We start from the raw sequence: 23,557 nt of genomic DNA, 5'->3' as shown, positions 1-23,557 counted from the left end.
ACAAAAGGAAAGAAAAAAAAACATATAAACAAAAAAACCCCACCCCCTTGGCGCAGTGGAAACTGGAAGCACGTCCAGCGTCACCAACCATGACTATACCCCAGAAGTCGACCGGGAGGAGTGAAACAGCGGTTATGGCAGACGGCACAAAACGGCGCCACTCCTCCGACTTCCAAACCAGCCACCAGCTGCGGGTATATCCCACTGCCCCAAACCTCAGCCACGCCGATGGCAGACGGCTCAAAGGCGCGCTGAAGCCGGAGGTGGAACAGGGAATCAACAAAAAAAAACAAAAACAACAACACCCTGAACCCCCCCCCCCCTCCCAGGTGCAGAGGTTACCTGGGAAACGCCCAGCATAACCACACTGCACCACTCCAGCAACGCCGACACGTACGGCTCACACGGCTGGAGTCAGAGGAGAAGAGAGGGCATAACAAAAAACAAAAAAAAAAAGAAAAAAGAAAAAACAACCCAATTACCCCCCCATCACCCCCCAGGGGACCGTCCCATCAAACCCTGGGAGGTGAAACTAAAAGAAATAAAAAAAAAAGACTAACAGACTAACATAAAGTTGCTTGGGTCCTTTTCATGCTCCAAACAGAACTGCAGGGTCACGACCCCAGACACTAAATAGTGTTAAAAAATCCCACACAAAAACCAACTCAAAAAACACCCACAAAAAATGAACCAACACAAAACTAATAAGTGATTTATACCGTCAAGCTCAAACAAATGGAACACACCTGTTCCAACTTAAGAGCTTAACGGTAATGTGACTCAGTCACCAACAGAGGGAGCCAGAGTGCTGAAAATAAAAAACCCCCTTTGGTGACAGAGAAAACAAACTCATGCTGCTTTTAGGTGCGCAGCTGTGTGTAACACACAACCAAAATGTGTTTCAACTAAATAACGCCGGAGCTGATACAACAGACGCAGTAGTTATCTTCACCCGGGGAAATGGGGCTACAACTGTAACACGGGAAGCTCAGCGACTCGTGCCACAGAGCTCCGCCGTGCGCGTTCACCCATTACAGACACACTCTTGCAGCTCCCGTTTAAACCTCTTATCCGGTCGGAGTGTGACGCGAAGCCGTCGCCAGTCACACTCCACCACGACCCACGGATAAGGCACAAACACAGGAAACACGGCTGCAAGAGAGTACGAATCAGTATTCAGTAATGGGTTCTCAAACACGCACCATCCGGGCGGAGAGCACCCGCAACTGATCTGGATAACTTCTGAACGTCTGCTGCCGCCTTCCCGGCGCGTTACCGTCTCTACTACCGCTGGGTCCGTGATGTTTGGCCAGAGACTACTGTTATGTGTTGGACGCAGGACGGAGAACCGACCAGCATTTGAAGGACCCAGTATAAAATAAGCAGAGCACGGTACAAAGGATAACAGAGTTTAATAAACATAACAGTGATGTGATAAATATAAAAGTGCGCGGTCTGGTGTGGTGGATTGCGGTGCGCTCCCAGCAGCGCTAACGGTCCGGAGCCAGAACCAGTTCGGACCCAAGGACCCCACCGACACCCCCAGGTGGCCGCGACAAACCGAGTCTGTGAATGAAGAAATCATCATGTGAGTCCACACTCAACACACAGAGAGACCGCTCAAAGGTGTACAAACAGCAAACACTTCCTGGCTTAATTACTAATCAGCTTCCCACCCTGCAGGCATGGAACACCCTGTTCACAAACTCACTGCAGTGGAAGCTGATTAAAACGACTAACATAACAGCTAAATATAATAAGGTGTGAGGGACACCACATTTACTGACTGTACAAATGTTAGTCACAAAACCTAACGTACCTCAGGAAGTGTGCTGACGAGCGTGAGACCTCACCCTCTCCTCTTTCACAGACCATGCATCAAACCTGGACGTTCTCTGCATCCACTGATGATGAGATGGCTCTCGAGACGACGATCTCACCCGTCTGGTCACAAGGTCGAGTCTCTGGCAAATACACACTGTGCACTCCAGACTTAAATGCCACCATGTTCCAATCCGTGTAGATGCACCACAGCTGTGAGTCCTGATGAGCCTCAGGTGATCAGGGTGAGGTCCTAATAACTCAGCCACACAGCCACTCAGTCCTAAACGCGCACCACCTGGAAGGAAAACCAAAACACAGAAACAGAAGACAAACAAAAGCCAGCCAGGCACGCCAGCCACAACATGTACTCTGTGACGCTGACACAACAACAGCAAATGGAACACACTCATGTTAATATAAGCAGAAGAAATTTTTTGGTGGGACTACAAATTGCACATAACGGAATAAAAACATTTCTGTAAATTAAAGTGTTGAAAAGAAGAATTAAAAGCACTTTTATTTTGTGTCTCTGCATACAGAAAAACAGCATGAACATCAATATCTTGATAATTAGTATCTACTACTGCAACTTCAGCTTATCACTGCATTATAACGTTTCCATAGTCAGGTGATGTAAAGTGCACTATATATTACTTGTTAAAATGAAGTCAAATGTATGACGGGCTTGTGCATGTGACATACACTACTGTGCAATGGTTTTAGGATGTTTGTTCTATGCAAAATGGTACAACTGAATTAACTACTAACATATTTGGATGTAATATTTCTAAGTCAAGGTGAAATTTTAATATTTAATATTATGCAAAATGCAGTAATATATAAAAAGAAATGTGTAAACATGTATGATCATACGTAAATTGTATTAAAACTAATTCCATAAATACACACACACACACACACACACACACACACACACACACACACACACACACACACACACACACACACACACACACACACACACACACACACACACACACACACACACACACACTCATCTTCAACCGCTTAGTCCACTCAAAGGTCGCGGGGGCCTGGAGCCTATCCCAGCAATCATAGAGAGCGAGGCGGGGTACACCCAGGACAGGACGTGCGGGCAGATTGCAGCGTCGGCTCGCAGCCGCCGCGACGCTCCGTCACAGGAAAAACACCTCTGTTGGAAGCCTTGAGGACAAGTTGGAACATCTCCAGCTGATAAACAATTTCTCATATACTCACTCCACTGAAAGCCATCAAAAGCCAACTGGATTTTAACAAATGGTTATCAACACGGAGGTGTTTTTCCTGTGCCGCCGCGCCGCGTCGGCTGCGTCCCGACGCGCAGACCCGTCCGCACGTCTTTCATTAAAAAAATCTCCTTTAACAGTGGAATATCCGGATAAAATGCTGAAACCGACTTCTTCTGAAACGTCTCTGTTCTCTCACGACGTCCTGGATCAATAGAGCCTGAAATGTGGAGGTTTTAAGCTTGAAACAGGCTGATGACGCCGCCTGAGAGCGCTGCGCGACGTCTCGCACCGTGAAAAGTCCTTAAAGCGACAGAATCACCTCAAAATCTCTCATCAGCTGTTAAAATTTTCACTGAAAACCAGCTTAATTTTTCGAACCGTGTCCACTTCGATGTGTCTCACAGGTTTAGAAAAAATTTTGATCAAACAAAGCACCAGTCTCTCAGCAACTTCTCAGACAAAGGAATTCCGACGAGGGGCTGGACGACTCCTCCCACAAGGAGTGCTCACAGGCGAATGACGTCACCGACAGGCGTGGAAAAACTCACGCATGCGCACGAGGGTTCCAGCATGTCTGACGTAAAAACATATGAATGAAATCCATATAGTTTTTGAAAAAAATAAAAAGGACCTATACTTTATGGACAGCCCTCGTATATAGCGCTTTTCCATCTGAATCAGATGCTCAAAGCGCTTTACAATTATGCCTCACATTCACCCCGATGTCAGGGTGCTGCCACACAAGGCACTCACTACACACCAGGAGCAATTGGGGATTAAAGGCCTTGCCCTTAGTGATGTTCCAGTCAGGTGGGGATTTGAACCCATGATCTTCTGGACTCAAGCCCAACACCTTAGCCACTAGACCATCACCTCCCCAATTTTTATATATATATATATAAAATCTCATTTTTACCCCAAGGAAATCAAAATATGGCCATTGAGTATTGCGAAGGCTTTGCGTCTGTCTATCCAGCTGTTTGTACTGTCCAGTCCTATTACTGCCAGGTTCTTCAAATTCAAATCAAATCAAATCAAATCAATTTTATTTATATAGCGCCAAATCACAACAAACGGTTGCCCCAAGGCGCTTTATATTGTAAGGCAAGGCCATACAATAATTACGGAAAAACCCCAACGGTCGAAACGACCCCCTGTGAGCAAGCACTTGGCAACAGTGGGAAGGAAAAACTCCCTCTTAACAGGAAGAAACCTCCAGCAGAACCAGGCTCAGGGAGGGGCAGTCTTCTGCTGGGACTGGTTGGGGCTGAGGGAGAGAACCAGGAAAAAGACATGCTGTGGAGGGGAGCAGAGATCAATCACTAATGATTAAATGCAGAGTGGTGCATACAGAGCAAAAAGAGAAAGAAACACTCAGTGCATCATGGGAACCCCCCAGCAGTCTAAATCTATAGCAGCATAACTTTAAGCCTAATCTTAAAAGTAGAGAGGGTGTCTGTCTGCCTGTTCTGAATTGGGAGCTGGTTCCACAGGAGAGGAGCCTGAAAGCTGAAGGCTCTGCCTCCCATTCTACGAGGTCTGTCCGAAAAGTATCGGACCATTGGCTGGGAAAAAAAATTTGGTTTCCGGGTCGTACCCGTACACCCAGGACTCATCTCCGGTGATTATAGTGTCCATAAAGCTGGGATCAGTGTCAATGGAGTCCAGCATGTCCTGTGAGACTTCCACACGGAGGTGCTTTTGCTCCGCCGTCAGCAACCTCGGCACGAACTTCGCCGCCACTCGTTTCATGCCCAAATCGTCCGTTATGATGGAATGTGCCGAAGTCTTGCCAATGTCCACTTCCTCAGCAATTTCTCGGACAGTCAAGCGACGATCCCGCATAACCACAGCGTGCACTTTGGAAACAATCTCGTCATTTCGGCTCGTTGATGGCCGGCCGGAGCGCGGCTCGCTCTCCACCGTTACGCGCCCGTCTTTAAACCGGTTGTACCACTCCTTAATCCGTGTGCTGCTCATGGCTTCATCTCCGAAAGCTGTTTGGATTTTTCGAATAGTTTCTGCCTGGCTGTCGCCAAGTTTCTGGCAGAATTTAATGCAGTAACGCTGCTCCACGCGTTCGGCCATTTTCTCACAACAAAAAAATCCGACGAGGGGGGTGGAGCGCTCCTCCCACAAGCTGTGCCCACAGGCGAATGACGTCACCAACAGGCGTGGGGAAACTCACGCATGCGCACAAGGGTTCAACCTTGGCTGATGCAATCACACGTGATTCAAATCCATATGGTTTTTGCAAAAAATAAAAAGGACCTATAGTTTACGGACAGACCTCGTACTCTTACAAACCCTAGGAACTACAAGTAAGCCTGCAGTCTGAGAGCGAAGCGCTCTATTGGGGTGATATGGTACTATGAGGTCCCTAAGATAAGATGGGACCTGATTATTCAAAACCTTATAAGTAAGAAAAGAATTTTAAATTCTATTCTAGAATTAACAGGAAGCCAATTTACAGGGAACATTCTTGGGACACATACCTTGGACAAGTTCAAAGATGGCTAACCTTGGCCTATTTTAAGAGGTCAAAAGGTCACATTTTTTCCTATGTTTATGTTATGAATCATGCAATTATGCTTTTTTGGGGGGGTGGGGGTGGCGGCCAATCAGAGTGGAGAGGCACCATGACGTCACTGGCTGGTCTCTCTGACTGCTAATTCAAGATGGGTGAATCTGATCTGAAACTTTTGCATCTCTGTGTAAATACAACATGTTTCTCATAGCAGACACTGACAGCCCCCAGGTTGAAATGGACCATCAGATCAGAACACACTGACAGCTGATCATCCGTATCACTCTCCAAGTCTTTCTCTCCCTCTCAGCCATGATTAATGCTTGATTGAGCACAAACTGCCAATATCACGTGTTTGTGTCTGCGTTCATGTTCAAGACACGTGCGCACACGCACATGCCTCAACCAAACACATCTGACCAACAGACAAGTCCCTCTGCTATTTTCTTGAACACTTTTGGCTTCTTATGTTCATAGATTTGTGCAGTTGACTTGCTTTTTTGCATGTTTTGCAGGTGTGTATCAGGACTCACGGAAAGGATTGTACAGCTTTTTGACAACGAGGGTGAAGCCACTGTTAGGGCTGTGAATGCGGAAAAAGACTGCAGCCACATTTTGGGAGGACTGGCTGATGCCTCGGGGTGCTGTGGGTGAGCAGTAGTCTGTGTAGCGCCGGTGCAGAGGGAGTGGGTGGTCTTGGCTGCTGGGGAACTTCTCTCCCTTCAAAATCCACCCATCAAACATCTGCAAGAAGAGAACACAGTTTGGATTGCAACTTGGGCCTCAAACCCCCCTTTAAAATACAAAATCATTAAGGGCAAGGGCAATCACTTTGGGCAAAGTTCTTAATACCCAACTTGTTCCTGGTCTGCAGTTGAGTGCCTTGTGTGGCAGCATGTCCACTGTAATTTAACAGTGACACAGTACTGTAATCATTTTACAGAATAAACTTATATTTTACAGTAGGCCCACTGTAGGATAAACCTTTAACAAAGGTTAAAGAGTTTGTTTTGTCAAAGATCAAGGCCATTGGAATCAAAGATCATTTATTGTCACTCTAATGTCCACCAAACTTGGCACAGACATGTAGTTGGGTTCTGGAAGTGCCCAGGCAAGATCAAATTTACCAGAGGTCAGTCACTGGGATCAAGGTAATTACGGTCAATGGTTAAAAGTATTTAATTCAGTTGTCAACCAAATGTAGGACACATATGGATGTGTTTCAACAATTTAATTTAATCAAATTTTGCAAAAGTCAATTAATGGGGCAAAATTGAAGTTTTTCACTCCAATTTGCCCCAGTCTGGCACAGATATGAAGGTGGGTTTCCAGAATTGCCCAGCAAGGTCAAATTTGTCAAAGTCAATCATTGGGGCCCAGGTCATGTCTACCTAAGTGTTTGTTAGTCTGCTTCTCCCAGGTCCTTTTGTGGATTTGTACCAAACCTGGTACCTCAAAGAAGTGGCGACTGCTAATGTGAGCAGCTGAAAGAAGAAGATGAATGCTATGTCAAAGAAGGTTGACTCTAAAATTGCCCGAAAAAAACTGATTTGGCAAAGGTGAAGGAATTTGATTTTCAACCTAATTTGGACAAAATGTGGCACACACTCAGGTGGATTTCAGCCATGGGTCAATCATGTGAGTGAAGGCCAAGGTCATTATGCTGAAATGTCTGATTGCTGTAGTCCTTACTGTCTTCATGGCCTTGGGTACTATTACATCGCATTTGTTTAAAAAAAAATGTTAACATCATGCAATAAGATCAAATATGATAATCTGCCTCTATATTTTAACTCCAGTGCAGCAAGCGGGCTTGCAGGACTGAAGCCTTGTTCAAATACTCTTACCCAAATGTGACCAGTGCAGTGTAGTGCAGTGTGTATGCTGTTTGTTTGTGTTTATGTGTGTGTGTTTTGGTTTTTGCTTAGAGGCAAACCTTGATAAAGTCTCCAACACTGCAGTCAATACTGACATCAGACAACTCCAGGGTGATGACCTGATCGGGCTCAGCGATGACGAAGGCAGCACAGGCCAGCTGTGGCTGAGTCGCCACAAAGGTAAAGCGACCCTCAGTGGCCAGCATGTCCAAACATCCTGCAGAGCACACACCCCCCCCCACACACACACACACACACACGCACGTACACACACACACACACACACACGCACACACACACACGCACACCACACACACACACACACACACACACACACACACACACACACACACACACACACACACACACACACACTATTTATTCATAACAACACAAAGGAAGGGTCCAGAACCTTCCTGCTTTCATCACATGTTCACTGGCTCAGTTTGAGCAAGTTGGTGATGAATACAAATTCTGACTGTATGACTGTCATCAGCTTGAGTTAGGTTAAACAGAAAGTTGAGCACACAGTCTTCCCACGTTAATGTGAGGCCACAGTTATAGCCTCAAGTGTTTGGACTTGGCAGCTGCTGCCTGTGATGGTTTATCACTATCGCTCAAAGACTGACACAGAAATTAAATTGTTTTATGACATTTTCCTTTGTGTGCATTTTGGATAGATTCCACACTGTTTTAGATGTGCGTGCGTGCGTGCGTGCATGTGGTAGGGAATGCATTCAAGCAGCCAAATAGTTTTGTGTTTAGAGTTCAGATGCAACACCCTCCAAGTCCATTTTTAAGCTGAGAAAAATGTGATTTTAAATAGGAATTTAAAAGAAAACACATATATAAAAATATACAGATTTCCATAAAAAAAATGAAAAAGGTATGTTTTGGTTTTGGACTTCAAAGTTTTTGTATCTGAACTCGTAAGTGTGTGTATGGGTGTGGTTACCAACTGACTGTTTCATCACTGATTCATTGTATGTGTTAGTCTCACAAAAATACTTATTTTTATTTTATTGAACCCTGTAAAATGAAGTATGTACATTGATAAATGAGATTTTCTCCTCCAGTTTTTTTTAACACAACACATAACTCAAAAACAATAAAGGCTATCATTGTGTACCTCACCAAATTAGGGTGTATCATGATGATGATGTGATGAATAAATTCATTAAAAAGTACTGAGCTCTGATGAAGCAGATAAAATAAAAAAAAAAAATCAATTTTGTTTTGCCTAAGAATTATTCTGTATACATGTCTGTCACATAATACATAGCTACTAGACACTGGAATGATAATGAATGGCTGATTAGGTATGGTTGTCACTGACAGAGACACAATATCTGCACAGTCCAATGTGCTAAATCAGAAAGTATTATTTTTAGCATTATTTTTAGCATTACCATTATTTTTAGCATTGGTTACATTCTAAAACCCCAAAAATATGCCAGTATAGTGCAAAATTGTAAAGTCTTATGAAGTATATTTGTCTCATTAAATTATCTAAATACACTTAATAAGACAAAATCCCTTAAAAAGTCAAATTTCAGGTATAATTACACGTTTTTATGAAAATACATCTTTAAAATATGGTTAAAGAAAAGAGTCTTGGAAACATCTTGTGAGTAATTTCTGAGATGAAACAAAATTTTTTCAGATGCTAAGATTTCTAAGATGCTGTATATTTGTAAAATATATACAGTAACACTTCCTAATACTAATTAAATGCAGTTCATAATGGTTTTTCTCAGCTAATTTCATGACCTTAATTCAAGGAAACTTAAGAGAATTTTCACTTTTTCCAATGGCATTTTTTAAAATCCTTATTTCAAGTTAAAAACAACAGGGGTGGTGGCCAAGTGGTTAGTGCACTTTCAGTGCGGAAGGTTTCCAGTTCAAACCCCACCCCTGCCGCATTTCTCTATGTAATGTGGAGTTGCGTCAGAAAGGACATCCAGCATAAAACCTGTGCCAATTCAACATGCAAATCCACCTCAGATTTGCTTTGTGACCCCGAGTGCAAACAAGGGAGCAGCCAAAGGGACTTATTTACTTGTAACACCTTGTAACATGTTATGTTTCACCTTTTGGAAAAAACAAAAAAAACAAAAAACAAAAAAAAATGAAACAGTTTCAGGCGACAGGTCACCAGGTGCTTTTCTAGTAAAACCAACTCATTTAAGATGAGGGTGCTGGTTTTATGGTATTAAATTTGTAATAATAATAATAATAATAGAGCCTTTATTGTCATTGTACTTGTACATATAGATACATACATATAGCGAAATTTTGTCCTCTACATTTAACCCATCCTCATAACAGTTAGACACAATCCAACCACTAGGAGTAGTGAGCAGCCACAGTCTGGCATCCGGAGACCAACTCCAGATGTAAATGTTGCCTTGGTCAGGAGCAGAGAAAGGAGCAGACCCTAAATAAGCATGTTTTTGATTGTGGGAGGAAACCGGCATGTCCAGAAGAAACCCACACGGGGAGAACATGCAAACTCCACACAGAAAGGTCGGGAAGCGACCCCACAACCTTCTTGCTGTGAGGCATTAGTGCTAACCACTAAGCCACTGTGCTGTCACTGTCACATTATTTAGTATGCAAGTTTATTTAGGCCTGTACAGAACACTTCGTCAGAACTGAGATGTTAATAATGGAACAGAGAAAAAATAAATAAATAAATAATTCACACATTTCTTAGAGTTCCACAGCCATTGAGGCTAGAGAGCAGATTTGGGGCTTAAATGAGAGACCCCATGTTTCTGTTTGATCCAGCTGAGCAGGACATCCTAAAGTAAACAGAAACACCTGTTTTGAATTTTGACCAAGAAAAAACTTTTGACTATATCTCATTAACTGGTCAGATTTTTGGTAATAATACTACTACTACTAATAATAATAATTACATACTCTATAGAAGAGAAAACATTAAGACCACAAAGAATAATGCTGGAGTTCATCTTTTGGTAATATAAGGCAGAAAGAAAATGGTTTGTAATAGTACTTGATACAAAAATCAAGACGACACGGAAAACAGTGAAAGTTAGTACAAATGAAATAAAAAAAACTGTTGGAAATTGTTACACTTAAATTTCTTAGTTTCTCTTAAGGTATATGTATAATTGAATATTTCAAGCATATTCTAAATATACTGATAGATTATGCTGTGACAAATTACAATAATTAAAAAAAATAGTCCAAGCGTTTTTTTCAGCGTATATGACAATTTAAAAAATTTTATTGGGGGTGGAGTTGCCTGTTTTTTTGTTTTTTTTATGTTTTACCATTTTAATTGCCTCTTGAATGTTTACTCAGTCTGCCAAGACAGTACAAATTCTTGGTTATGCTAAGATATGCAATACAGGCATCTTTGCTACTTTACTTACTGAGATGACGTTGGAAAATAAAATCCTCTGATTCCCGTTTCTGGTCTGGGCTACCCAGAGAAAATAATCTCTCTGAAGAGTTATTGTCCTGAGGCATCACATGTGAGAGAAACAGATGTCAAATCCCAGCAAGTATGCATACATCACTTTAATTTGCTTGACATAGAGTGAAACCAGCGAGAATTACTTATTTACTCGTCTTACCTCAAGGTAGCGACTGAGTCCCATCCGTAATGTCAGCGTGATTAGGAAGAGGAAAATCTGTGTCCGCTGACACACCGACATACTGAAGTCTGTCTCTGAATGAAGTGAAGCTGAGGAGAAAATAACAGCGCTGCCTGGGAGGTGCAGCATTTATAGCAGCACACGTTGAAAAACACGGAGCGGAAAGGCCTTATACAGTCAGGTCCATAAGTATTTGGACAGTGACACAAATGATGCAATTTTGCATCTGTACATCACCACAATGGAGTTGAACTGAAGCAATCAAGATGAGCTTGTTGTGTAGATTTTCATTTTTAATTCAAAGACTTTGTAAACATGTGACTTTAGCACTTTACGAAATATAGCCATTTTACTACAGAGTCCATTTTCAGAGGATGTAAGAAACTGGGCAAATGAAAGATAAGTATTATTGTTAAAACAAATCACCAGTTTTACATCCAGTTTTATTTCAGTAAAGCACGTGATGGATACATGAACATTTATAATTCACTGCATACGAGGTCTGTTAGAAAACTATCCAACCTTTTTATTTTTTGCAAAAACTATATGGATTTGAATCATGTGTGCTTGCATCAGCCAAGCTTGAACCTTCATGCGCATTCGTGAGTTTTTTCACGCCTGTCGGTTGCGTCATTCGCCTTTGAGCACGCTTTGAGTGAGCAGTGGTCCATTCCCCTCGTCGGATTTTTATTGTGAGGAAAATGTCTGAACGATTTGGAGCTTTGCTGCATCAAATTTTTCCAGAAACTGTGAGAGACAGCCAGGTGGAAACCATTCGGAAGATTCAGACGGCTTTCAGGGACGATTCTATGGGGATCACACAGATTAAGGAGTGCTACAATCGGTTTAAAGACGGCGCACAATGCCGGAGGGCGTGCCGCGCTCTGAGCGGCAATTGACAGGTTGAAACGACCAGATCATTTCCAAACTGAACGCTGTGTTGATCCAGGATGTCGTCTGACTACTAGAAATGGCAGAAGAGGTGGACATACCACTTTTTCGGCACATTCCACTGTTACGGGAGTTTTTGTCATGAAAAGACGTGCGGAGGAATTCGCGTGTCGGGACGGAGCTGCTCATGGCGCGGGACAAAAAGCAACGCCGTGATGAAGCCTCACAGGACATGTTGTGGCATGTCCAGCTCGTCCACAATTTCTCGGATAGTCACACGACTGAAAAGCCACCGAAAGCCGTCTGAATCTTCCGAATGGTGCAAGAGCTGAGCATGTTACAACATGTCCTGTTGTGTGGGCCGCTGAAGAGGAGGTACTGCTGGCCCACCACCACAAGATGGCGCCCTGCTTGAAGTGCGGGCTTCAAGCACGAGAGGGCGTCGGCTTTGCTGGAGGTGACAGCTGTCATCAATCAACACAAGCTGTCACCCATCACCACCACTACAAAGACCGGACTGCAACTCCACCTCCTCGCCGAGAAATCAACTACCATTCAGGTAATTTCTCTGCTGACTAACACTGTGTGTGTAATAACTGGAACTTCTATTTGCAGCCGTTTTCCTGGAGTGTTTCCTTATCTGGAGGATTGGCGTTTGGTGTGACAGCGACGGCTTCGCCTCACACCCCAACTCAGATAAGTGGTTGACCAGGAGCTGCACGAGTGTGTGTGATTGGAGGTGGAGGTTTTCCCTCCTTTACTTAATACAGACTGTGGGATTACTGAGTGTGCGAACTCACACTCATCTGGACTGTCTCTGTTCTCTGCCAGCAGTACTGGGTCTGACTGCTGAAGACAGCGGCCACCTGGGGCGCAGGGCTTGGCGGCTCCGGTGTTCTTCAGCTTCGTTGGTGGTGGAAGCTGTGTGGGGATCCAGCTCTTCTCTCTCCAGGCGTCTTCTATTGTCGAGCCTGCCCACACGTCACCTGGTGTATGATTGACAGTCCACCATATTGTTATTGTCTGTACGTTGTTGTGCGATTCACAACATTAAATTGTTACTTTTTGGCTTATCCATTGTCCGTTCATTAACGCCCCCTGTTGTGGGTCCGTGTCACGTCACTTTCACAACAGGATTTCTCGGCCAGCGTCATGGATCCTGAGGGGCGTCAACCATCGCTTGAACAGCCAATGGGAGAGCGAGGTGCACAGGCAAGAGGCGTGTTGGGTGAGCTGCAGCACATCTTAACCGCCTTTGCCGCTCGGCTGGACTTAGTTACCGAGCAGAGCAGTGTTCTCAATCGCAGGATAGAGGCTCTCACTGCCCAGGTGGAAGCGCGTGCTCAGGGCGCTGCTGCAGCACCTCCTCCTGCTGACCGTGTGCCAGAAACAGACATTCCGCTGGTCGTTCAATGACCCCCCCCCACCTTCCCCTGAAGCATACATAAGCCCTCCGGAGCCGTACGGAGGCTGTGTGGAGACATGCGCGGACTTCTTGATGCAGTGCTCGCTCGTCTTTTCACAGCGTCCCGTCATGTACGCGTCAGACGCCAGCCGAGTGGCTTACGTTATAAACTTGCTTCGAGGAGAGGCACGCGCCTGGGCTACGGCGCTTTGGGAGCAGAATTCACGGCTCCTAACGGTTTATACTGAGTTTGTGAGGGAGTTCCGACAGGTGTTCGACCACCCTCATAGAGGCGAGACCGCTTCAAGTGTGCTGCTGTCGATAAGACAGGGGTGTCGGAGCGCAGCAAAGTATGCAGTCGACTTCCGCATCGCGACAGCGCGAGCCGGATGGAATGCTGTTGCGCTCTGCGCCGCCTTTGTAAATGGACTGTCTCTGGTCCTCAAGGAGCACCTGGTGGCGAAGGACGAGCCGCGGGATTTAGATGGGCTTATCGACCTGGTTATATGGTTAGACAACCGATTAACAGAACACCGACGGGAGCAAGACGAAGGGCGTGGTCAGGCAGCACTGGTGGACACGGGGTCGGAGGGAAATCTGCTGGATAGCAGATGGGCAAAGGAGGTTGGGCTCCCTCTAGTGGCCTTACCGTCACCATTGTCGGTGCGGGCACTAGATGGCACCCTTCTTCCACTAATCACACACCAGACTCAGCCAGTGACATTGGTTGTATCTGGGAATCACAGGGAGGAGATTGTGTTTTATGTAACACCTTCTACCTCCCGAGTGATTTTGGGTTTTCCATGGGTGTTAAAACACAATCCCCGGATTGATTGGCCGTCTGGGGTTGTGGTTCAGTGGAGCGAAACCTGCCACCGGGAGTGTTTAGGATCCTCGGTTCCACCCGGTGTGACAGCTAAGGAGGAGGTTTTAGTCCCCCCCAATCTGGCGGCGGTGCCAGCCGAGTACCACGACCTTGCTGACGTCTTCAGCAAGGATCTGGCACTCACGCTGCCCCCGCACCGTCCGTATGATTGTGCCATTGATTTGATACCGGGCGCTGAGTACCCGTCCAGCAGGCTGTACAACCTCTCATGTCCGGAACGCGAATCAATGGAGACCTACATCCGGGACTCGTTAGCTGCCGGGTTGATCCGGAACTCCACCTCCCCGATGGGTGCTGGTTTCTTTTTTGTGGGCAAGAAGGACGGCGGACTCCGTCCATGCATTGATTACAGAGGGCTGAACGAGATCACGGTTCAAAACCGATACCCGTTACCTCTGTTGGATTCAGTGTTCACGCCCCTGCATGGAGCCCAAATTTTCACGAAATTGGATCTTAGGAATGCTTATCACCTGGTTCGGATCCGGGAGGGAGACGAGTGGAAGACGGCATTTGACACCCCGTTAGGTCACTTTTGAGTACCTGGTCATGCCGTTCGGCCTCACCAATGCGCCCGCGACGTTCCAAGCATTGGTTAATGACGTCTTGCGGGACTTCCTGCATCGGTTTGTCTTCATATATCTAGACGATATACTCATTTTTTCTCCGGATCCTGAGACCCATGTTAAGCATGTACGTCAGGTCCTACAGCGGTTGTTGGAGAACCGGCTGTTTGTGAAGGGCGAGAAGTGTGAGTTCCACCGCACTTCTTTGTCCTTCTTGGGGTTCATAATCTCCTCCAACTCCGTCGCCCCTGATCCGGCCAAGGTTGCGGCGGTGAGAGATTGGCCCCAACCAACGAACCGTAGGAAACTACAACAGTTCCTCGGTTTTGCAAATTTCTACCGGAGGTTCATCAAGGGCTACAGTCAGGTAGTTAGCCCCCTGACAGCCCTGACCTCTCCAAAAGTCCCCTTCACCTGGTCGGATCGGTGCGAAGCCGCGTTCAAGGAGTTGAAACGCCGGTTCTCGTCTGCACCAGTTCTGGTGCAGCCCGACCCTAGCCGCCAGTTTGTGGTTGAAGTGGACGCCTCTGACTCAGGGATAGGAGCCGTGCTATCCCAGAGCGGAGAGACCGATAAGGTTCTTCACCTGTGTGCCTACTTTTCTCGCAGGTTGACCTCAGCTGAACGGAACTATGACGTCGGCAATCAAGAACTCCTTGCGGTGAAAGAGGCTCTTGAGGAGTGGAGACACCTGTTGGAGGGAGCGTCTGTGCCGTTCACGGTTTTCACTGACCATCGGAACCTGGAGTATATTAGGACCGCCAAGCAGCTGAACCCCAGGCAAGCCCGCTGGTCACTGTTCTTCGGGCGTTTTGACTTCCGGATCACCTATTGCCCCGGGACCAAGAACCAGAGATCGGATGCCTTGTCCCGGGTACACAAAGATGAAGTCAAGACGGAGCTGTCGGATCCACCGGAGTCCATCATTCCTGAGTCCACTATCGTGGCCACCCTCACCTGGGACGTGGAGAAGACCATCCGGGAGGCCCTGGCACGGAGCCTGGACCCAGGAACCGGTCCGAAGAACCGTTTATACGTCCCACCAGAGGCCAGAGCTGCAGTCTTGGACTTCTGTCACGGTTCCAAGCTCTCCTGTCATCCGGGGGTGCGAAGGACCGTGGCAGTTGTCCGGCAGCGCTTCTGGTGGGCGTCTATGGAGGCTGACATCTGGGAGTATGTCCAGGCCTGTACCACCTGTGCCAGGGGCAAGGCAGACCACACCAAGACACAAGGACTTCTGCAGCCTCTACCGGTGCCTCGTCGCCCCTGGTCCCACATTGGCCTGGACTTTGTCATGGGTCTCCCACCATCCCAGAGCATGACGACCATCTTAACGATAGTGGACCGATTCTCCAAGGCGGCCCACTTCGTGGCCCTCCCGAAGCTCCCAACGGCCCAGGAGACAGCAGACCTCCTGGTCCGCCACGTCGTGTGTCTGCATGGTATACCAGCGGACATCGTCTCGGACTGTGGTCCTCAGTTCTCCTCACAGGTGTGGAGGAGTTTCTGCAGGGAACTGGGGGCCAGCGTGAGCCTCTCGTCCAGGTATCATCCTCAGACAAATGGACAGGCAGAGCGGGCCAACCAAGAACATGAACAGGCCCTCTGCTGCGTCACATCCGCGCACGCATCGGCCTGGAGTGACCATCTGGCCTGGATCGAGTACGCCCATAACAGCCAGGTGTCCTCTGCCACTGGCCTCTCCCCGTTCGAAGTGTGTCTGGGGTATCAGCCCCCACTGTTCCCCGTGGTGGAGGGAGAGGTCAGTGTGCCCTCGGTCCAGGCCCACCTGCGAAGATGCCGACGGGTGTGGCGCACCGCCCGCTCTGCCTTGTTGAAGGCCCGGACGAGGGCTAAGGCCCATGCAGACCGCTGGCGTTCCCCGGCCCCTGCTTACCAGCCCGGGCAGGAGGTATGGCTATCAACGAAGGACATCCCCTTACAAGTGGACTCCCCTAAGCTGAAGGAACGTTACATTGGACCATTCCAGATCCTCAAAGTCCTCAGTCCGGCCGCAGTGAAGCTGAAGCTACCAGCTTCACTGCGGATCCACCCGGTCTTTCATGTCTCACGTGTCAAGCCATACCACACCACACCTCCACCCTCTGCACTCCTGGACCGGCGCCGCCTCCTGTCCGGATCATCGACGGGGAGCCTGCATGGACAGTGTGCAGGCTCTTGCACGTCCGTCGTGAGGGCCGGGGGTTTCAGTATTTGGTGGACTGGGAGGGGTATGGACCAGAGGAACACTCCTGGGTGAAGAGGAGCTTCATCCTGGACCCGGCCCTCCTGGCCGACTTCTACCACCGTCACCCGAACAAGCTTGGTCGGGCACCAGGAGGCGCCCGTTGAGGGGGGGGTCCTGTTGTGTGGGCCGCCAGAAGAGGAGGTACTGCTGGCCCACTACCAGAGGGCGCCCTGCCTGAAATGCGGGCTTCAGGCACGAGAGGGCGCTGCCACCACGGACACAGCCGGGGTTGACAGCTGTCTACTCATGACAGCTGTCACCCATCTCCACTTCATCAATCCACTCCATAAAAGCTGGACGTCATCTCCACCTCGCTGCCGAGATATCATCTACCTGTGAAGGTAATTGTCTCTGCTGACTTAAACATTGAGCAATAATCTGAACGTCTTTGCAGCCGTATTCCTGTGGCATTTCCTTATCTGTGGGATTGACGTAAAGTGTGATCAGCGATGGCTTCGCTTCACACTCCAGCCAGATAAGTGATTTAACAGGAGCTGCACGAGTGTGTGATTGGAGGTGGAGGTGACTTTCCACCTTCTGTTTTTGTTACTGGGTGTGCACACACCCACATCTCACTGTTTGTGCTCCTCGCCAGCAGTACCAGATCCGACAGTCGGGGACGGTGACCACCTGGGAATTCGGGACTTGGCGGCTCCAGTATTCACCAGGTTCGGTGGCGGTGGAAATCGTGTGGTTCCGGCTCTTCTCAGGACAGACGTCTTCTATCCTCGAGCCTGCCCACATGTCACCGTTGTGTATTGACTGCTATCAGATTCTGTGATTGTCTGTATAATCGTTGTTGACATTCACAACATTAAATTGTTACCTTTTGGCTCATCTATTGACCGTTCATTTGCGCCCCCTGTTGTGGGTCCGTGTCACTACACTTTCCCCAACATCATGTTTGTAAAACCACCTAAAACAGTTCTGTATTTTTAAAGGATTAAAGTGGTCTCATCATTTTCTTATTTATTTCTATTTGTTGTCAACTGTCAGTCATATGGACTCTGGTGTAGCACCAAAAGGATCATCTTGTTTGACTGTGTGGATCAATCTTAGATTTATGTCCTCTGTGACATTTCTGACATATGAAGGCAGACGCCTGTTGTAGATGCCAGTGATTCTGTAGTGCTGACTTTCCTTCTGGCCCTGGTTTCATTGTTACAGTTTCTTATGACAGTCCGTCCATTTCTGCGTCCTTGTGATATTTGTTCTTGATTCCTTTTTGCTTTTTCCTGTTTGTAAGTGACCATTATCTGATGTCACAGCAGTCACATCACTAGTGATGACACAAAAAGCAGAATGAAATCAGAACTGAATCTGAAATCCAAGCACATACACAAAGGAAGGTAACAGGAAAAACACATAAATTAAACTTGAGATGTTCAGACGGCTCATAAAACAGTACAGAACTCAAATCTCACATCAAATAATTTGATTTGGCACATTCACACTCTGCTATATTCACCTAATCTAGTTCTGTAAACTGGTCTAACATACCTCGGTTGTTTAAATATTAAACCGAATATACTGTAAAACACAAAACAAATAATTGTATATTTTGTTAAATTAATTAAACATTTTGTTGAACAACCAGGTTAAGTGGTGATGGTTAACAAAAAATTAGATTAACTACATATATGTTGTAATTTAAAAAGTGTACACTTCATCAGATGCAGGCACACAAAAAACAAAAAAAGGTCAGATTTAAGTCACTTCAGCTAGTAATGTGAACGCAGCTCAATTTCTAAATCCTCCTCACAAACAGACTGGCTCTCCTTTCTGCAAACTTTTTTCCATGAGTGGGCAGTTTGTCCTCTGGTGAAATTTCAACCTGTTCTTACACTCTGTCTGTCCACTTTCAAACTCCTGTTCTGGGCACAGAGTTCTGGTTCTGTGCTGCGTCCTAAGTGGACTTTGCCACCGGACAGCAGGATCCTGTTGAGCAGAACAGCAGAGAACAGGAGCACTGCAAGATGCTCCGTCCGGAGTCAAAGCGGAGCAGAGCGCCTGTCCCAGGGGACAACGCAGGAGACAACTGCCAAACCTTTTACAACGGTTCTGTTCTGTGCAGCTCAGCAAGCAGGGGCGCCTACAGCTGGAGGGAGAGAGTGCCACACAGTGATATGATAACACTTTGCAGCGCAGATTATGATTATTAATTTTTCTTTAGTGTTTGTGCCACCCTTGTGTCATGAAAAAATGCGCCCCGGGTGGCTGCCCGCTTTGCCCGCATCAAAAACCACATCTGGACAGTGCAGACAATCACAGTGGTTCCTCCTGCGGGTGGTGGGCCCACAGGGTGGAGATGGAAAGTTCAAATTGCCTTTTTGAGCTGTGCCTGTGTAGTGGCTGCACTCTGCGTTGTGTTGTTATGACTCTGCCCATTCGCTCCCCTCAGGACTCGAACTCACAAGCTCCGGCATGGGAGTTGGACTCTCTAACCAGAAGGCTAAAACCCAGGGCTCTGGCCTTGTGACCAGAGAATCCTTTTTTGAGCTGTTGGGAGTGAGGTTTACTAACTACATCTGCACAGCGACACCTGCTGGCCTCCGTTGCACCTGGCCATGCTCCATGGCACTGGGTGCTTGCTGACGGGCTGTCTGTCCAAACCTGGCTCCAGGCGGGGCCCCAGGCTTCCTCTGGGCTGGGTCATGTTTCCTCTGACTCATTTTCTCATGGAGTCATTGTGAACCATTCTTAGTTTGACCCCTCGCCTGAGACCAATTTGCCATGGGAGACCCTAGGAGCATGAAGGAACAACACAGCTCTCAGGTTCATAGGGGCACACAAACCTCTCCACCATGATAAGGTGATCGTTCTCAGAGAGATTCATGTCTTCTTAATAAAATTATTTTTTGTTCAAGTCCGCCATGAAGTTATATGACTGGTGATGCAACAAACAAAAATTGCACTTTATATAACCAAAGCCATAGATAACATTACAATTAAAAGATATTAGGTGCCCCTGCTGACATTGTGCGATATTCACAATGTTATACACGCTTGTTGACAAATACTGAACACAGGGAGACAATTGGAGGCCTGTCAAGAATCCGCAGCTCTAGTATCATTATCAAGAAAAAGAAAATACATTGATAATAATAATAACAAAAACATATTTGAATCAGCACATGCCCAAACGTGACCACGTGTTGTATGGCTGGGGGTGCCTGGCTGCCTTTTGTTTCTGTCTTCTGTTCTGTCTTTTGTTTTTCCTTCCAGATGGCTTGCGTTCAGGACTGAGTGGCTGTGTGGCTGAGTTATTAGGACCTCACCCTGATCACCTGAGGCTGGTCATGTGCAGCTCGTCAGGACTCACAGCTGTGGTGCATCTCTATGGATTGGGGCATGGTTGCATTTAAGGCTGGAGTACACAGTGTGTATTTGCCAGAGACTCGACCTTGTGACCAGACGGGTGAGATCGTCGTCTCGAGAGCCATCTCATCATCATGGATGCAGAGACCGTACCAGGTTTTGATGCCATGGTCTGTGAAAGAGGAGGGGGTGAGGTCTCACGCTCGTCAGCACACTTCCTGAGGTACAGTAGGTTTTGTGACTAACATTAGTACAGTCAGTAAATGTGGTGTCCCTCATACCTTATTATATTGAGCTGTTATGTTAGTCGTTTAATCAGCTTCCACTGCAGTGGATAATGTGAACTGGGTGTTCCATGCCTGCAGGGTGGGAAGCTGATTAGTGATTAAGCCAGGAAGTGTTTGCTGTTTATGTACACCTTTGAGTGGTCTCTCTGTGTGTGGAGTGTGGACTCACATGATGGTTTCTTCTTTCACAGACTCGGTTTGTCGCAGCCACCTGGGGGGTGTTGGTGGGGTCCTTGGGTCCGAACTGTTTCTGGCTCCGGACCGTTTGTGCTGCTGGGAGCACACCGTAATTCCACCTCGCCAGACCACGCACTCATTTGTTTGTAATTTAGCACATCACTGTTATGTTATTAAATTCTGTTATCCTTTGTACCGTGCTCTGCTTATTTTATACTGGGTCTTACTTCAAACACTGGTCGGTCCTCCGCCTGCGTCCGACACATAACACCACGCTGGTTTTCATTCTGAACATTTACACGAATAAACTATTTACCCCCACAGCCATCCATAGCGCACTGTGCCAGCCTCTAGCCTGTTCTCAGCCCAACCCAATTCATTTGCACATCACATATGATTTGACCATTGATGGAATGAAATTGTTTCCTATTAAAAAAAAATCATCATGTGATGGCACCTTTATAGCAATATGTGTGTAGTCAATAGCTCAGATTACATTTGGAAAACCGGCTCTTTCTGCAAATTGTGCTTTAATGTTGAAATGTGATGTACCTGGATGACATTCAGATGATTGTGTTCCACACAGCTGGCATGGCTCGGTGCAAGGTTGACTGGCACACTGCTGACTGATCGGCCAGGTCTCCCTGGAATGCCCCTGTTGCCAGGAAGCCCAGCGTGGTCAGGACCTGTGTAGGCACAGACAACCCCTGGGTCCTTGCTGTATTGCACTCTGGACCGGCCATAGGTCTGCGTGCAAGTCCAGTAACAGTGGCCTTGGTAATTGAAATCTGCTTATGAGCCAGTTATTGTCATTTGCAAGTAAATCCTCACATTCCTTGAATACATGCTCATAGGGGATTGCACCATTTGCAAGGTCCTCTAACACCACTAATGCAACCATTGTTGATGCCATTTTTGGCATCACTTTGCTCATGCTTTTATATCCACCCATAAAATTGCAAACACGTGGGTGTGTTAATTGTTCTTCAATGTGTCTCTGCTGTGCACATCACTCTGATGACTTCATGTTTTCACACTATTACCGGTTGCCAGCATCACCTCTACTTGTCAGCAGTCGAACAATAGCTGAAGAAGCATCTGTACACCAGCCAGGACTTTTGTATGACACATCTCACATTTTCACAGTCATTTTTCTTTTGATACATCTGAACCTTAGCGTGGAGATGGATGTACGATATGCTTTTGTGTGTATGCACACTTGTACTTGAGGCCCCAGATCTTCTTGGAATATGGCTTTATTAAACTAACAGATTTATGATATGTTTAAAGGGGTTATTACAGTGCAGCTTTGCAGTAATAAAAAGTTGACTTATGTTTTCCAGCGGGAAGCCAGTGAGGGATCATATCGTCTGTGTTGCTCTAATGGCTTTATTGGCAGGATGAGGGTATCTGGATGTGATAATGTGAACCATCTGTGCAAGTTAAGACCCAACAGCACTGCCAGATACCTGATGTCAAACCATTGCATTGCATAGTTATCTAAGTCATGCGTTAAAACCGAGCCTGGGCACAACATGTGAGATTACAGGGTAATATGTGCACGCCATAATTCCTTTTTGTGTTCTTGCATGCACACATTCGCTTTCTTATAGTGGCTCATAGGTTTTGCATTTATTTATTCCATTTCTAAATCAAAAGCAACTGTCAACGCAGATGCGGTAGAGACGAAATGAGTCAGGTTTAACACATATGTTTTCACTTATCATCAATACATTTATTCTGTACATATCAGTATACTGTAAAAAATTAACAATGAAGAGTACAGGTTAGGATTATTAATTGCAGCCAGCACATTACAAAGACATAACATATCATTACGAACATAATAAGAATGACACCAGAATATATTGACATCTAATATTATTAATAATAACATTAGCAAAGAGCTGTAGATCCTCATTTTTTTGATAACTCAAGTCTGCACAAATGTGTGCACAAATGTTTCATTAATAGTTATGGTGATGTTTTTAAAAAAACAAAACAAAACATGTACTACGTGTAAAAATGTTTTGCCATAAACATTTAAAACTGTGAGTAACTAAGTTCAAATTTCAAAAACAATTTTACAGTCCCATTCTCACTGCTAAAAGTACATTTGTCACCTCTTCTGTGCTGGCAGCTGCTTTATTATCATTATCATCATCATTATTTATTATTATTATTATTGTTATTATTAGGGAGGTGGTGGCATAATGGTCTGCAGTTTGGACTGAAATTCCAGTGATTTGGGTTCGATTCTCCATTGCAGCCACGCTCCCAGCTGGCACCCTCTACAGGAGTGCTGGGGAGGAGTGAGAGACACGTGTCGTGGGCCCTTCTGGAAACAAGCTTCAGGCTTTCGCTGGCTACCCACGTTAATTAAGAACCTTTACCTCTATTACTATTCAAATCTGTGAGCATGCACTGGTGCCATCATGACACCATGGAATTGCCTTGGGTCCTGTATGGCCACCACCTAGGTAGACAATTGGCATTATGTTGCTAAAACAGGAAGAAATTTTAAAATTTGATATTAGCATTTTTCAACAGGGGGCAGGGTTGGTAGCCAAGTGGCTAAGTATGATTATTTTCAGTGCGGAAGATTCCTGCTTCAAACCTCACGCCTGCCCATTCTCCATGTAGTATGGAGTTGTGTCAGGAAGGGCATGGTAGCATGG

The 23,557-nt window shown here is 46.2% G+C and overlaps 1 protein-coding gene across 1 annotated transcript in view; it reads right to left on the bottom strand.

The window, feature by feature from the left end:
- The window catches only part of LOC117510792 (corticotropin-releasing factor-binding protein-like), a 40,173-nt gene extending 28,944 nt beyond the window's left edge, over positions 1 to 11,229 (bottom strand). Inside the window, exons 1-4 of the mRNA XM_034170658.1 lie at positions 11,084 to 11,229; positions 10,880 to 10,967; positions 7,538 to 7,695; positions 6,135 to 6,345 (exon numbers count right to left, since the gene is read on the bottom strand). Of these exons, the coding sequence (XP_034026549.1) occupies positions 6,135 to 6,345; positions 7,538 to 7,695; positions 10,880 to 10,967; positions 11,084 to 11,164 (538 nt within the window). The 5' untranslated portion in view covers positions 11,165 to 11,229. The remainder of the gene's footprint in view (positions 1 to 6,134; positions 6,346 to 7,537; positions 7,696 to 10,879; positions 10,968 to 11,083) is intronic.
- Between the last annotated feature and the right edge of the window lie 12,328 nt (positions 11,230 to 23,557).

This window comes from Thalassophryne amazonica, chromosome 5, assembly GCF_902500255.1.
Source record: "Thalassophryne amazonica chromosome 5, fThaAma1.1, whole genome shotgun sequence".
NCBI lineage: Eukaryota > Metazoa > Chordata > Actinopteri > Batrachoidiformes > Batrachoididae > Thalassophryne > Thalassophryne amazonica.
Note: the sequence above shows the minus strand (reverse complement) of the source record. Positions and strands in the feature narration are given on the sequence as shown.